This window comes from Rhinolophus sinicus, chromosome 16 (genome assembly GCF_057876585.1).
Source record: "Rhinolophus sinicus isolate RSI-liver-muscle chromosome 16, RSI-T2T, whole genome shotgun sequence".
Classification (NCBI taxonomy): Eukaryota; Metazoa; Chordata; class Mammalia; order Chiroptera; family Rhinolophidae; genus Rhinolophus; species Rhinolophus sinicus.
The window spans coordinates 145680792-145695018 of NC_142516.1; the positions used below are offsets into that span (position 1 = coordinate 145680792).

Below are 14227 nucleotides of genomic sequence, written 5' to 3' on the forward strand. Positions count from 1 at the left end.
CCAACTCAGGAAAGATGGAACTAATCGCGGTTTTCCAGGGAAAACCGGCACCAACCGGGACTTCACTTCCCAGCAGGTGACACCGCCTCCCTGAAGAAAGACGGGAGCAGAGAATGGCAGACGGCGGGGAGGAGCAGGTTCGCGTCTCGTCCAGCGCTTTGGCCCAAACTTTTGCACTCTTAACCGAAGACGGGAAGGAGGAGACAGCGCAGGCTAGACAAACAGCCAGCTGTGCTTCCGACACCACCTACCTTATCGAGTGGGTGCGTAAACTCACAGGAAATGGGGACTCCCGGCTTCCGTCTGATACGGTGAGTAGGACGGAAGTCCCGCCTCACCGCGCTTACGTATATTTGCTGTGCCGTTGCCTTCCGGAAGTGAGGGAACGATTCAGCCCCCGTGTTTCCGTGTTGTTAGTACCACGCGTCTTCCACGCTGGCGTACTTTGGCGGTTAAACGTTAAAACGATGAGCAAAGTGTCTACTTGCTGGGGTGACGGTTTTCTACGCGCTTTTTCGGGATCAACTTCTCACCACTGAGAACTTAATACTAAGTATTGTTTTACACGTAAAGCGACAACAGAAAAGGTGGATGCTTTTCTGGTGTTTTTAAAGTAGTATTTGTTCGATAACGTAGTAACTAGACAGTAACACAACGTAAAGCCTTAACCTTTGAAATTGTTTAATTTTCTCCAGTATCTGAAATTCAGGATTCCATGGCGCGTAGGTCAGAAACGACGAGAAACTAATTGCCAGAATAGCTCTTAGAAAGGAGGTGGCTCTGGAACCCTCCGGCCAAGATTTAGCTCCCCACCACACCGTGTTATATAGTATTGTCAGTTAACATTTGTTCAGAACGTCTGTTTCATCTGTAAGCTGCGCATAAAACCAATCTTGCAGACTGTTCTAGCTAGGATCAGAGGTGATTGTATGCAAAGTACTGAACATTAGTAGTTAATGATAGTCTTATACATATTGGTTAAAATTTGAACTATTGAAACTAGATTCAAATCGGTGGAAAGGTTGATTTAAATGAGCAGGTAATTTTGTTAAATAAATCCCTTATGACAAAAAGAACAATATCAAAAATTAGTTTTTAGCAAAACCTTTCTATGCCCAGATGGTCACAGTAGCCATGTTCAGTTGACCTAGTAGTTTAAACTAATAGTTTATCAGGGATAATCGTGACAAAGTGCTTTTTACGGTTCTTCCATGTGTAAAGTAATTCCCAGAAATTGTTTTTAGTTGTATTTTATGGAGTTTAATGTAACTGTTTTTAACTTCTGTCTCCCTCCATAGTGGACTGCAAACTTACTGAAGCCAAGAACTATCTTGTTGACTTACCTCCACCACTTCTGACATTTAGCAGGAATTCCATAAATATTACCTAAATGACATCTTCGGCCTCTAGTCTGAAGCTCTCCAGTGCACCTTGCACCCTGCTGAAAGAGAATTTCCTCACAAGTCAGGCAGACATTACTCCAGATCCCATCTGAGCCACATAATAGCCCTGTGTTAATGGGCTAAATTGTGTTCCCTTCCAAAATTCTTACGTTGAAGCTCTAACTCTCAGTAAATCAGAATGTGACTGTATTTGGAGATTGGGCCTTGTAAAGCTGATTTAGTTAAAATCATTAGGGTGAGCCTCATCCAATCTAACTGTTGGCCTTATAAGAAGAGGAAATTACAACACAGAGAGACTTCAGGGATGTATGCACAAAGAATAGACTATGGGAAAACACAGGGAGAAAGCAGCCATCTGCATCCCAAGGAAAAAGGCTCTGGAGAAGCCCAACCTGTCCAAACCTTGATCTTGGACTTCTAGCTTTCAGAACTGTGAGAAAATAAATTGTTATTGTTGAAGCCACACATATTTTGTTATGGTAGTCCTAGGAAACTAAGACACCTGTGATCCTAAGCAAGTTTCTTCACCAGTGAGTCTGAATAAAATGGCAATGCCATCTTCTTGGGGTTGCTCTGAGATCAGCAATTTAACATGAAATACCTAGTAAGTAATGGTGCTGAAATTAGTTTGTTGAGTGAATGACCGAGGGAGAAAACACTATGTGTAAAGTTGAGATACAGAATTCACCGCATCCTAGAGCATCTTGCCTGAGCCCGTCCAGTGTCTGGGAGTAGGCAAGTTGGGAACTGCTATGGCTGCTGTACCAGCTGGGGCCTAATGATGGGGCATAGTTGTGGGAAATGAACAGCTTCAGGATTTTATCTAAGTGACAACATTTTTTACTGTTTGACAGCTGGGTGAAAACAAATAGCCAATATGACATTTGAATGCTATAAGTCCTTTTAAAACCACAGCAATATTTCTTAAAATACAAAATATTCTTTTGAAGGAACAGCAACTTCTTTTGAAGGAACACCCCTTTTGAGGGGGTGTATATTTGATATACAAAGCATTGCCTCTTATAGATGCTGTTAAAGGGCTCTATCAAGTTTCTGAACAGTAAAATATACATCTTTTGAAGTAATAATAGCAAGCACTTAAATAGCAATTCCTATCTACAAAACACTGTTCAAATACTTCACATGTATTAACTGATTTATTCCTCCAAACAATTTATAAAATATACTATTACCACCATTTTACCAATGAGGAAATAAGCACAGAAAATTTCATCTTAACTTGCCCAAGGTGATACAGTAAGTGCAGAGCCAGTATTTGAACCCTCAGTGCTTCTATGGAGACTCCTAAGAAGAGTTGACCAAGAAAATAAATGACAGGAATTTACTAATAATTGAAAGAAAAGTATGCAGTAACTTGTTTATAGTTTCTAGAAAAGTAGTCTCTGTAAACCTCAGTGTGTTCTTAATAACTGCCAAACTTAACGAGCCAAATTATCAAGTGATCATATCAAGACTTTCATTAAAAAAAAGTGTTCATAGCCAATAAGCAATCTGTATCAACTCATTTTCTACATGTCACTGTATTCTTGATGTTGCATTTGTCTTTCCTCCAGGTTCTTCCTATCTACCTCTTCTCTGAAATATTTAAACTACACGAAATTGCTGAGATATTCAACCATGTTTGACGTACAAAACTTATAACTTCATTTGTTTCAAGCTAATACAAGAATTAAATTGTCTATTTTCCTAAAGTCTTACAGAAATATAAAATTATAGTCATAATGCATATTGTTTCATTGATTATATAAGTCAGATACAAGATGGTTTCTTATAACACACGACTTAGGTAGAACTGACAAATTGATTGTCATGTACTTCAAACAAAATTTTCAGGATATGGCTCCCTTCCTAAAAGAAAGGTTCAAAACATTCACATGATTAAAAGTAGAAAACAAAACTTTATTTGATGAAAACGTCTTAAAAGTTCCAGTATGAAGTAACAAAATCAACAACCTACAAATCTTTCAGTCCTTTGCATTTCAAGCAAAATATTTTCTTCAGAAAAATGACCCTTTCTTAATATATATCCTCTTCTGTAGGCTAGCTATGTCTAAGTGGATAAATGGATATAAAATTCAAGAGAAGAAAATGAAAATATTTCAAAAATAAAAATCTGAACCCTCTCCTTGAGGTGTATTGCAATATGGTTACCAACATGTTCAGCACCTTGTAATAATCAAGTTACTGATTTGAGTTCTGGAACAGCCCCTGAAATGAAAGAGATCCTAGTCGTTTGTGAGTCTCAGATTGACAGCGTAAGAAAAATTGACAGCAATTAGAGACAAGCTCAAATATATGAAATCCACACTTTCTCAACTATTTAATACTTCAGACAACTAATTGTCTATATGGTTTTAAAAAGTTAACAGCCCAGAGTTTGGAATATGGATAGTTGCCTTCTGAGTGACGTGGCATTCCTAAGGCATCTTTAATGCTGTTATCAACATGACTCCATGTTGAGGGATCAATCAAGTGTCAGATCTCATTTCACAGGTTATCTTGGGTATAGAAACTACAGATGCCACTTGTTCCTTTATTCTATCCCTAAAACAGGGTTTATTGCAGACTTACAGAAGTCTTTTCAAGACCTAAAGTTCTTGTCAATATTTGATAGTAACATACCAAGTCAAGAATATCCTGAATCAATGCACTAAGTCATCCATTTGCACCAACAGAAAGGATTAGTTTCTTGAATCTTTTCTCTTTTGCCTCTTTATTGAGAATCCTGAGAAAGTTAACCAGGAGACAAATGAGGCAGGCCAGATACTGCTACAAGTAGAAGAATCACTAGACACACTGAATAATTTTAAATGAGCTTTAACCATGAAAGAAAACTAGAAATCAACAGCCCCCATTGTTTCTGTTTTTGTTTTTAAGGACAAATGGTGCCTTCCATCATGAGCTTAGGAATAAATGTCTACAACAAATGTCTGGGGATCAAGTCATAAGAAATCATGTCATGCTTAACTATTTCAAATCGTGGTGCTATTAAGTGAATTTGATTTGTTTATATGTAATTTTATTGTATTTTGTTAAATTGCCCAGAATAGTTACATACTCTTAAATTTAAAAGGACAATAATCTGTGCTTATCTGCTTATATATCTGAAATCACCCATCATAATCACATACAAGCTTATTTATTGGAGAACTACAAGGTTATGTTTTATACCACAAGACCTGTTCCTATTTAATGTAGACTAATAAAATTTTCTACTGTCTTAATGCAGTCCTGTATAGACCAGTGGTGTTATAACACGAGTTTGTCAGTACCCATAGTAGTCAGTCATTCCCCCCATAATCACTGTAACCCTGGTAGCCACTGTTCCTTCTCTCGTGGATGCTGGACATCTTTTTCCACGCCGAGTCCTGATGGAAACTAGCACTGAAAGATCGACCCAGACGCCCATGCTGCTTCTTGGAGATATTGTCCTCACTCTCAGATTTGGCAATTCCTTGGCCATGTGTTGGAGGTTGTGACTCTTGTCTAATGGTTCCAAATGGAAAGTTCCAAAGGCCAAATCTTTGCCAATTAAGTCTCTGGAATGTTATAATACAATGCAAATTTCCCCCAACCTGAGAAGGGAAAAAAGTTGTGTGAAGAAAATGATGGGAAATGAATTACAGCAATATATGGGCTGCTGTGAATTCCCTTATTTTTACCCCTGCCTTCACCTGCCTCAATACAGTACTTATCCTTTCAGACATCATCAGATCACAGTATCCTGAATCTTTCCTAACCAGCTTCCTTTACAAAAATACTACAATGCCCACAGGAGCCAATCCCTCATATGCCACTCACATACACTATAACTTCCCCATCTGCTTAATCCAAACACTATCATTCCTCTTCCTCTCCTACACATTCTTCATTTGTTAGTAAGATGATATCAATGGGATGTCGACTCAATCCACAGAATCTACCTTTCTCTTAGAACTGCCCCAACAGTCTTGTTTGTACACATGACTCTGCCCCATGGCCACCGTTAATTTGGCTCAGGAGGGAACTCCTGACCCAAGCTAGGCCAAGACTATGGAACTAGGCTAGTGGCAGGCCAGTCTCAGTGTAGACTGTTCATCTGGAAGAGAGACATAAAGATGATCCTATCCCCAGGAAGTAAATAATCAGACAAAAAGAGAGAGAGGAACAACATGTAACCCCCAAAAGAGACAGACTAGATACTTGGTCCCTGCTAACATTCTTTTACCAGGTACCAGTCTTTTTCACTTTTCTGTCTAAGATGCTCTGAACTGGGTTTCTGTTATTTATAATCTAGAGTGCTGAGTAAAACACTGCTTTCTGGCCAGTTGAGAAATACCTCCAAATACAATGGTGTTCTTACCTTCTTTGTTTTTCGATACTGCAGCCCTCTCTCTAAGTGCCGGATATCTAGATATTCTGGATTTTGAGTGTTTAGATCAGTAACAATATCTGCCCATCTATAGTTAAGAAAAATAAAGCACAATTTTCTCTTTAGTACAAAATACCATTATAATGGAACGCACATGAGCAATATTCTACAATATTACTATGGCAATAATTCTCTTCTAATTATTCCACCTACTAAGCTCTAATATGACAATTGTTTTTATGACAATTGTTTGTCTAACCATTGCCAAAATTCTCAGTTTAAAATGGTTAGTCTCCCTATGAAATAAATACATGTCAACCTATTAGATGACATCCTGCAGGCTAAAGTAGAAACATTCCATTATTTCCTTTTTAACTAGAGTCAAGTACATCTTCAAAGATGTAAAAGCTAACATGCCTTTATTTACAGACAACATGATTGTGTAGAAACTAAAAATTATAAATTGCTTTGGATTGCAAAACTATTATTAGAACTAATAAGTGAATTTGGTAAAGATGCCTATATAGAAAAACCAATTGCATTTTTTTACACAACCAGAAAATTGGAAATGAAAAAACGTATCAATTTACAAGCATCAAAAAATATAACACACTTAGAGAAAATTTTATCAAAGAATACACAAAACTCTATATTGAAAAATACAAAACATCACTGAGAGAAATGAAAGCTCTAGATAAGTGAAGGTATAGTCTATGTTCACAGATTGGAAGACTACATATTGTTAAGATGTCATTCTCCCCAAACTACACTATAGATTCTATGCATTCTATTCTAATCAAAATTCCAACAGGCTTTTTAGCAGAAATTTGAAAAACAACAAAAAAGTGAAGTTAACGTACTTTTTACAGTGAATAGCAGGATGTTTTCTACTTGATTCTCCAATTAAGATCCAATATTCTACTTCTTGTGGTGAGAGGGGACCCCTGCTAAATATAAAATACATTCAGGGTAAGCTTAATAAAGGTCATTTCCTCTCTTGAAAATTCTGTTTTAATTATATATTAATAAAACATATACTACGGTTTATTCAAATGTGACAATTGTTAATGCTAGAATAGATATTGGAGTTTAGGCATAAGCAAATATGTGAAGGTGACTAAAGAGAAAGCATAAATTTAGGTCTTGATCCCCAATTACAAAATCTAGGGCTAAAAGAGTTTAAATAAAGCACCTCTCAGCATCTAAGAGGGAAAAAAAAAATCCTAGCATGCTACCAGAATTCTTCAGCTACTCTTCTCCTTCACTGTGCATTTAAAAATTTTCAAAAGGCATCCTAAAAATAAAACCCTAAAGCAGCGATTCACCTATGGAACTTTTAAACACACTGATGCTCTCATCCCACCCCTGGAAATTCTAATTCAGATAGGTCTGGAGTGGAGCACAGGCAAGGATTTGCACAGTTTAAAAAAGAGTGCCATTTGCTACAACAAGGAGAGCTCTTGAGATGATTATGCTGAGCGAAGTAAGTCAGACAGAAAAAGTCGAGAACCATATGGCTTCATTGATATGTGGGATATAAAACTGAAAACAACAAAGGAACAAGACAAAGAAATAAAAACTCATAGACACAGACAATAGTTTAGTGGTTACCAGAGGGTAAGGGGGGAGGGCGGTGAAAGAAGAGTAAAAGGGGTCAAATATATGGTGATGGAAGAACTAACTCTGGGTAGTGAACACGCAATATGATATATAGATGATATATTACAGAACTGTACACTTGAAACCTATGTAATTTTACTAAACACTATCACCCCAATAAATTTTAATTAAAAAAATAAAGCATGTCAGTTGATCCTTAGGTATAGGTGGAGGTGAGGAACTCTCTTCTATAGAAGATAAGTAGAAGCACCTATTTTTTCATGATTTACTTGTGACAGGTGTCTAGAGTAAGGTGAAGGTGCAGGATGAAACCACAGAAGAAACAATATTCCTCACCTCCAGAGAGATGAATAAAACATTTCAGGATTTGGAGATAACAAGTCATTTCCCTTTTACTCCACATTCACAAAAATGCCATGTCCAGCTTCCTGGTTCTCCCAGGTCACTCCTGCCTGTCTCAGGATACCCCCAAACCCTCCAACCCCACCCCCACCAAGTGCCTTGAGTGGGACACAAAGGCCACATGGCCTCCAGCCTGAAAGAACCCATCCTATCCCTAGGTGACCAAGCCACATTCTCCCAGCCCGACCTTCGGCCCTGCCTCTTCCTCCTCCTCAGTTACCAGTGCCGCCGACTCAGGGGTGAACAAACAGAACATGAGGGACGAGGATAATGATATTTAGCAATACTTTCACTCAAAGTATGCAAGGCTTCTGTTTTCACCATTCTCAAATAGGACACATCTTTCTATGCTTTGAACTATGCTGGCATTCATTACCTTAACCCATTATGAAGAAAACTTGCTAAGGAGGAAAAAAAATATTACAATTCAGTCACCCTAATTATTCAATAAATAATTAATTTAAAAAAATAAAATGTGATCACCCTCTCTTATTTATGGACCATCTCTTCTAAAAAGACACAAGTTTACCTGTATGTAAACATATATAATTAATAAAATAGAAACTCTGGGTCAAATAAAGAAACAAATACAACCATCAAGGTAATAGAGTTCTGATATTGGAAACAAAAATTGGCTCTGGGCTTCCTTGTAGCCAGGACAAAAGGGAACCACTGATAAATTCCACGTTTTTCACCACAAAAAGGGAAATGCTTTTTAATGTACTCAGAATGTGACAATCTTCTTGACACTAGATTCCACAACACATTGTTCATGTAGGATGCTGAATGAAGATACTGAGACATAACATATAAACTCCTTTACAACTGTTTTATACTAAACATAAAGGTGATTTTTCAAATGACTTTCTATTGTCATGACTCTGATCAACAGTATCTAAGTGGATAATGTCAAAGTACAATTAACCAAATGCAATTCTGCAAAAGAAGAAGCTAAAATGTTTCAAGAATAACCTTACAACAGGAAAGCAAATCACCAAGTCTCCCAATTCTAAGCATTAAATATTTCTTAAATGCTTTCTACAACACATTTTATGGTGAAGTATCACATAAAATACAGAAATGCTTACCTGAATGCTTTATTAGCTTTAACAGGGGTTGCTTCAAAGCCAATTGGACAAAAATAATGATTTTGGCAATGATAGATATAAGCCAGTGATTCATCTTTCAATCCACGAGTTAACTTTGACAAGGCCCCTGAAGCTACAAAAACAAAGACAAACTCAGGGAGCTGCAGCACGGTCCATGTTTTACACACAGGACAGTTAAGGACTGAAAGACAGAAGAGACATTACTCAGAACACACTGACATCGCTAGGGAAAAATGAGAAGCTATTGGTGATACAAAAGAATACTAATGAATTTATTTTCAGCTTTACCCGTTAGACTGAAATTCAGATAAACTAAATAGCAAACTAAAGAACTGAAACATGGCCTTGCTTACCAAAACCTCCTAATAACACACAAGCTTGTCTATGAAATTTAGTAACCATATGAAACCTAATACCTAGGGCATACGGCAATGGTCTCATCTTTTACAGTTGTGCACACCTGTCACTAGAAATTTCCAAATAAGCATGCCTATTATAAGCAGTTGTTTAGAAACTATGTGCATATATTACTATACTAATATGCCTTTATAAAAGATATACAAAGGTAGGAAATTTAAATTAGAATGAAATGTAGACATTTTCGTTATTCCCACAGTGACCAACTCGCACAGCTCCTGTAGTGAATACATCCCAATTTGAAGACCACAGAGGTATATGGATAACTAGAAATTCCAAATAATGAAGTCCCAAACATGGAATCTTTGTGCCATGAACACACAATTTAATCATCCTACAAAAGTCACACACACCAGAGGAAAGCTTCCACAAGCCAAGTGATGAGATAAGAACATCTGTAGAGGCAGACTGGTGGTACCAAGGCATCCTCTTTTAACTGCTTGTGTATTTCCCATAGCTAGATTAGTGGTGAGGCCATTTCAAGAGTAGTACCACAAGCAACAAGTTTTTACCAGAACTCAATACTTAAAGCCATTAACTGAGGTTTCAGTAACTTGCATCTCCTGGAAGAAACTAAATTATTCATTAACAAATGGCCTATTAAAACTGGAAATCCTAAAAATAGTTGAAGAAGATGAAACATTGCATGTCGCTGTTTCTCTGTTCGACTTTCTGGCCACTGACATAGCTGAAGACCACTAAGAATAGCAGGTCAATGGCAGTAGCAGAGCCAAGGAGGCGGGACCCCACCTCCACCCCTGCAGACACACAGAATTTGCAAGTCCATGGAGACAATAACATTTCTGTCTGAAACTCTTTCTCCAGACTTTCCCCATAGATTTTTGCTTCATGGCCTCCATCAGGCATACCTGCAATGGCAAGATGATCTTTTCTGTTAAAATCTCTATTTCATAATGATAAGTCTTTCTGCAGTTTTTGGTTGAGTTCCCCTGACAAATTAAAAACTGACACTCATGGTAGCTCTAAGCGAAGAATTATAAGAACTAAAATTCAGAAGATGGTCAATATTTTATTTGTACTTGATTGTAGGTAAGTTCCAGGACAGTAAGCAAATTTAAATATGTGGATTTAGACTCCTCATAAATTCAACAAATATAAAAGATGTCTACAGGGTCTGACAATTAAGTTCGCTAACTCATCGTATAAAAAATGCTACATACCTCATTGCTAAATACCACTATAGTCACCTTTGAAATACTCCCCTTGGGAAGCTATGCACTGACGCCAGCGCCTAGTCCATCCTTCAAAGCAATTTTGGAACTCTTTTTCTGGAATGGCCATCAGAGTTGTCGTTGTATTACCCATGATGTCCTGAATGTCATCAAAATGTCTTCCTTTCAATATTTCCTTTATCTTCAGGTAAAGAAAGAAGTCATTGGGGGCCAGATCAGGTGAGTACGGAGGGTGTTCCAATACAGTTATTTGTTTCCTGGCTAAAAACTCCCTCACAGACAGTGCCGTGTGAGCTGGTGCAGTGTCATGATGCAAGAGCCATGAATTATTGGCGAAAAGTTCAGGTCGTTTTCGTCTTTTTCATGCAGTCTTTTCAGCACTTCCAGATAGTAAACTTGGTTAACGGTCCAGTTGGTACAAATTCATAATGAATAATCCCTCTGATATCAAAAAAGGTTAACAACATCATTGCAACAAGTTCACGAACTTAATTGTCATACCTCATACAAAAACAATTGGTTTAGGAAAAAAATCTTAAAATCTTTTAAAAATTGTGAAAATGCCAAATACTCTTCCCAAATAACTAAGCCTTTTAATGAAAGAACTTTTATTGTAACTTTTTAATGGAAATCTTTATTTTATATTTTCCTCCTTTCTTAAGTCAAATATAACACAAAACAGTTGACTGCTTTAGTATAACATGATTGGTCATTATTTTAACGTCCTGGAATAGACACAGGGTTCAATGAATCCTATCAATAGAAGACCAAACTCTTCCTAAAGAGGATGGATAGCAGCTTTTAGAAAGACTATAGCAGTAGTTCTCAAACTTGAGCATGCAGGGCTTGTTAAACAACAGACCACTGGTGTCTGACCCAGCAGGTCTGGGTTGCGGACCAAGACTTTGCATGTCTAACAATTTACCAGATGATGCTGATGTTGGTGCAGGGACCATATTTTGAGAGACACCAGTCTAGAGAGAAAATTTCATTTAACTCAATTCAGTAAGCCGTTCATGAGCACCTACTAATTATATCAGGAACTGCAGGAAACAAGAGATACACAGTAGAATATCCAATGGTCCTCATAGGGAAGATTAAGCAAGTAACTTTAACATAGGGTGAAATAAAAGTGCCACAATAAAGGGATATACTATAATTCAAAAGAAAATGAGCACATCAGATCTGAGAAATCAAGAAGGGGTGGCATCCAAGGTGGAACTTAATGAAGTGGCAGGATTTCAACAATCCAGACAGAAGAAAGAGCATGAGGAGAAAACAAAATCACCAGAGGGGAAGGATCTCATCAGGGAACAGCAAGTAGTCTGGTTTAGACTATAGGGTATGATAGTACAGAGAAGCCTACCATAGGGCATCCCCCAGAATTTCAGGACAAGGTCATAAAAAGGTCACCCTCTGAAATAAAAGACAGTAAATATAGTATTTAACACGTTAAAATGGCCATGCAAGAAAGTAATTCTATTTACAAGACACATAAATGTGTTACCGATGGAAACCAAATTCAGAAAGAAGTTCACACTAGAGTATATCTAAAAAATCTTAAGTGACAAAGCAGTTGCTACCAAATGCATAGCCTTGATCTATATGGTAGGAAGGAGGAAAAAAATCTGCTAGAATAGCTGGCCTGCTGGCCTGTGAGGAGGAGTATATGTCCTGAGCAGCCAACAAGAGAATTCTGGTGCTTTTGATACTGTAGTTCTCACTCTAAGTTAGTATCTCAGCATTCTGATCTCCTTTGAGTTTATTGTGAGTTTGTTCTACAGAACCTGATCATTTGGAGAAGCACTATATAGAACTCTAGAAAAATTTATTTGAATGTATTTTTACACCTTCAAAGACAAGAATCAGATTCTGTAACCCAGCAACATAACATCCTGCAAGGCTCTTATTCCCTTGACATCTTTGAAATACAACTGATACATGTAGGACAGCCGTGGAAGGCCAATCTATATTGGCTTTGAATGATGCTAAAGAATTTATGCTTTAAGCAAGCACTAGAGAGCTCTTAAAAAAGAAAGAGATCTATTAGCACTGCACATTAAGAAGATTGATCTGGCTTTGTGTCCAATATGAAATGGAGAAAACCAGTGGCTGAGGAAAATGAAATCTTAATGCATAGTCCACCTGAGATGTGCTAATGCACTGTAGTAAGCTGGTAGCAATGGCCACAGTGAGGGTATATATGAATTTTATCGGGATAGGGCAGAAGTGACTACTCTCTGTTAAGCAAAAATAATGAGTTACACTACCTACTGAAGAATAGAAATGAAATACATGAACATTAGTATAATTTTCCGGCTAGATGATTAAAAAAAAATGAATCTAGATTTCTCTGGCACAGATGTTGGTAGCTAAGTGAACCAACAGTTTGAAGTTACCTAAATAATAGTAAGAAAATAATAATAATAATGTTAAGTGAATAAGAAGTGAAGCATCGCTTGAAACTAATGTTGACAACTTTTAGCACAAACTTTTATTGTAATTGCATCTCTGAAAAAAATACTTCAAGTTATATTAACAATTAAATCTGTTAATTTTATCAAAAATCCCTGGATTTTGTTTTTATTCCATGAGTGAGCTCAGTTTACATTTATTGAGGGTCCAGTGGAAATCAGTACATCAGCAAGTGCTGGGGAGTTATGAAATCAGAGAAGCACAAGCCCCAGGAAAACTTAAAGCCCATTGTGGAAAACAGGCCTAACAGTCCTTAAAAAATAACTGTAATAAAAAGAGAAGATAGGTACACTTCAAAGAATTTTTTAAACAAACAGCAACAAGTGACAACAGTTTTTCCTACTACATATCCCAGAGATAAATGAGAAAAGCTTTTTTCTGCAACTCTTTCTTCCACAATGAGAGAGAACAGAAAACACTTTTTCACTTGACACATGTACCACTCCTCTTCTGAATACAATCAGACGTTCTAGGGTAATATGTGTGAGGTCATAGTGCATCATATATGGAATCAAAGGGCTACTGAGGGCAGTCTCTCTGGTCAGGGAGTTGGACAGACATATTAAAAAAAGATGTAATATAATATAAGGCTGCATATGCCAAATGCCACACGACAAAAGCAAATAATCAGTACTACAGGAATTAAGAGGAATTGGCCCCTACAGTGGCAGGGAAAACTTCAGAGATAAAGCAGAGCTCGCACAGGACCACTGATTATTGAAGAGAAAGACAATTCCAAGGAGAAAGGCAGATCAATCATCCTTCAGGAAATACACATAGAAAAAGAAACAGTCAAATATTGTAATAGGAAAAACAGGAATAGGAAATAGGAAAACAGGAATAAAACTGGGAAAACACAGCATTAAAACTTACTGAAGAAATTGCAGCAACCACTCCTCTCCCCCTGCCAAGACGGGGGAGACAGGGAATATAGGTTGTTTATTCCATTCCTCAAATGAAAAAGACTGATATCTATTGGAAAGTACATCCTCTCTTAGTTTTTAATTGCCTGATCAATTATTGAGAGAAGTGTGTTGACAGTTTCATTAGAAACTGGAAAAAAAAAATACTAACATACCATTTAGAGCTGCCCTTTCCACAGGAACAGACCTCCTGCAAATGCACAGAATTTAGTCAGTAAGAAGAAAAGCTAACATTTATTGAGTCCTTAGTCTGTGTCAAATAAGGGGCTAAATGTATTATAAACATGTCTCCCTTTATCTTCACAGTGACCAT

General features: G+C 37.3%; 1 protein-coding gene and 1 long non-coding RNA gene across 7 annotated transcripts in view; one reads left to right on the forward strand and one right to left on the reverse strand.

Annotated features, from left to right (window-relative positions):
• The first annotated feature begins 113 nt into the window (after positions 1-113).
• LOC141571020 (uncharacterized) lies at positions 114-2910 on the forward strand. Of its 2 annotated transcripts, none has more exons than XR_016019141.1 (2): positions 114-311; positions 1299-2591. It is a non-coding gene; the product is annotated as an uncharacterized LOC141571020 (long non-coding RNA). The 2 variants fall into 2 exon arrangements; XR_012495487.2 differs by lacking the exon at positions 114-311 and adding an exon at positions 318-587 and having other exon boundaries at positions 1299-2910.
• Positions 2911-3302: 392 nt separating this feature from the next.
• BIVM (basic, immunoglobulin-like variable motif containing) overlaps positions 3303-14227 on the reverse strand; it is a 28881-nt gene continuing 17956 nt past the window's right edge. For 4 of the 5 annotated variants that reach the window (XM_074329510.2, XM_074329509.2, XM_074329511.2 and 1 more), the window contains exons 8-11: positions 8886-9018; positions 6636-6722; positions 5767-5863; positions 3303-4999 (exon numbers count right to left, since the gene is read on the reverse strand). In XM_074329510.2, coding sequence (XP_074185611.1) covers positions 4706-4999; positions 5767-5863; positions 6636-6722; positions 8886-9018 — 611 coding nt within the window. In that variant the 3' untranslated portion in view covers positions 3303-4705. The remainder of the gene's footprint in view (positions 5000-5766; positions 5864-6635; positions 6723-8885; positions 9019-14227) is intronic. The other variant, XM_088792753.1, reaches the window with a different exon arrangement.